The 1,996-nt window shown below is 42.4% G+C and overlaps 1 protein-coding gene across 1 annotated transcript; it reads left to right on the top strand.

Moving 5' to 3' along the window:
- Window positions 1–362: 362 nt before the first annotated feature.
- On the top strand, window positions 363–1,448 carry AGTR2 (angiotensin II receptor type 2). The gene is given in 7 exon segments (XM_019634537.1): window positions 363–657; window positions 660–856; window positions 858–998; window positions 1,000–1,272; window positions 1,274–1,355; window positions 1,358–1,383; window positions 1,386–1,448. Coding segments are annotated over 7 exon segments (1,074 nt in total). The 5' UTR covers window positions 363–365.
- Window positions 1,449–1,996: the final 548 nt, after the last annotated feature.

Below are 1,996 nucleotides of genomic sequence, written 5' to 3'. Positions count from 1 at the left end.
TTGTTTCATGCATCTCCTGTTCTGGCTAAACATTTGAAATATTAATTTTCTTTAAACCTTTTAAAAATATGATAGGATGGATAAGCAAAATGTAGTTTTTTCAGAATTTTCAGTCCCTGATGCTGAAATGTCTTAACTTCTTGGTAATAGTGAGAAAATAGCCTTCTTCAAGAAGTAAAATCCATTCTTATTTTATAAGGCATGGTTGTGTTTCCTAATGTTTTCTATAATCACCCACCATTTTTGCTTTCTACAAACCTTTAAAATTCTAATGACTCAGTGATGTCCTAAACTCTGTATGTGTTCTGAAAGTTCTATTTTTTTTCACCGAAGGTGTAAAAATTAGGAGCTGCAGCCGTTTCAGTATGACAGGCAACTACACCCTTGCCATCATCAGCAAAAACATCACCAGCAGTCTTTACTTCGGACTTGTGAACATCTCTGGCAACGAGTCTATCTTTAACTGTTTACACAAGCCATCTGATAAGCATTTAGATGCAATTCCTATTCTCTACTACATTATTTTTGTGATTGGATTTCGTGTCAATACTATTGTGGTTACACTGTTTTGTTGTCAAAAGGGCCCTAAAAAGGTTTCCAGCATTCATATCTTCAACCTGGCTGTAGCTGACTTACTGCTTTTGGCTGCTCTTCCTCTCTGTATTATTCTTACAGGCATGACTGGCTCTTTGGGCCCATGATGCACAAAGTTTTTGGTTCTTTCCTGACCCTGAACATGTTTGCAAGCATTTTTTTTATCACCTGCATGAGTGTTGATAGGTACCAATCTGTCATCTATCCCATTCTGTCTCAAAGAAGAAATCCCTGTCAAGCATTTTACATAGTACCCCTCGTTTTGGGGTATGGCCTGTCTGTCCTCATTGCCAACATTTTATTTTTGAGATGTTAGAACCACTGAATATTTAGGAGTGAATACTTGCATTATGGCTTTCCCACCTGAGAAATATGCCCAATGGTGCAGTGGGATTGCCTTAATGAAAAAATATCCTTGGTTTTATTATACCTTTAATATTCATAACAACATGCTATTTCGAAATTAGAAAACATTTACTGAAGGCCAATAGCTACGGGAAGAACAAAATAACTTGTGACCAAGTCCTGAAGATGGCAGCTGCTATTCTGGTGTTCATCATTTGTTGGCTTCCCTTCTATGTTCTGACCTTCCTGGATGTTCTGGGCTGGATGGGTGTCATTAATAGCTGTGAAGTTATAGCAGTCATTGACCTGCCACTTCCTTCTGCCATCCTCTTAGGGATTCACCAACAGCTGTGTTAATGCCTTTTTGTATTGTTTTGTTGGAAACTGGTTCCAACAGAAGCTCCACAGTGTGTTTAGGTTCCAATTCCTTGGCTCCAAGGCAAGAGAGAGAGAGTGTGTCATGCTGAAAAAGCAGTTCCCTTAGAGAAATGGAGACCTTTGTGTCTTAAACATGAGAGTGGAATGCGTGTTATCAATATGGCTGCTTGGGTTGAGGTCCCATCGAATAATCTTTTTTTTAAAAGATTTTTATTGGGGAATTGGGGGGATGGGAACAGTGCTGGGGAATTGGGGGAAGGGGAACAGACAAGTTGCTGTTGTTTTGTTCTTCAATCTAGTTGTGGAGGACGTTGTTTCACTGGTCCAAGTTGGCACCATCATTGCGCTCTTCCCGGGTGAGGCAGATCAGTCGCCGGCTTCTGGACGGCCACTCACTGTGGCTGCTGGCCACTCACGCTGGCTGCTGGCCACACACGGTAGCCCATGGCAACCCACTGCAGCAGGGGCTGCAGCCTACGCCATTGCCGGTGACTCACAGCAGCCCAGCTCCAGGTTGAGCTGTTGTTCAGCATCTTAGCTGTAGAGGGCAGTGTCACTGGCCCTCATATGTGGGATCCGAACTGGGGCCCTCTGGCGTCCCAAGCCAGTTCTTAACCATCGCAACACTCGGCCGGCCCCCCTTGAATAATATTTTAATGGCTTTATTAAGATAATAAGT

Source organism: Hipposideros armiger, unplaced genomic scaffold (genome assembly GCF_001890085.2).
Source record: "Hipposideros armiger isolate ML-2016 unplaced genomic scaffold, ASM189008v1 scaffold_1718, whole genome shotgun sequence".
In the NCBI taxonomy this organism is placed as follows: Eukaryota; Metazoa; Chordata; class Mammalia; order Chiroptera; family Hipposideridae; genus Hipposideros; species Hipposideros armiger.
Note: the sequence above shows the minus strand (reverse complement) of the source record. Positions and strands in the feature narration are given on the sequence as shown.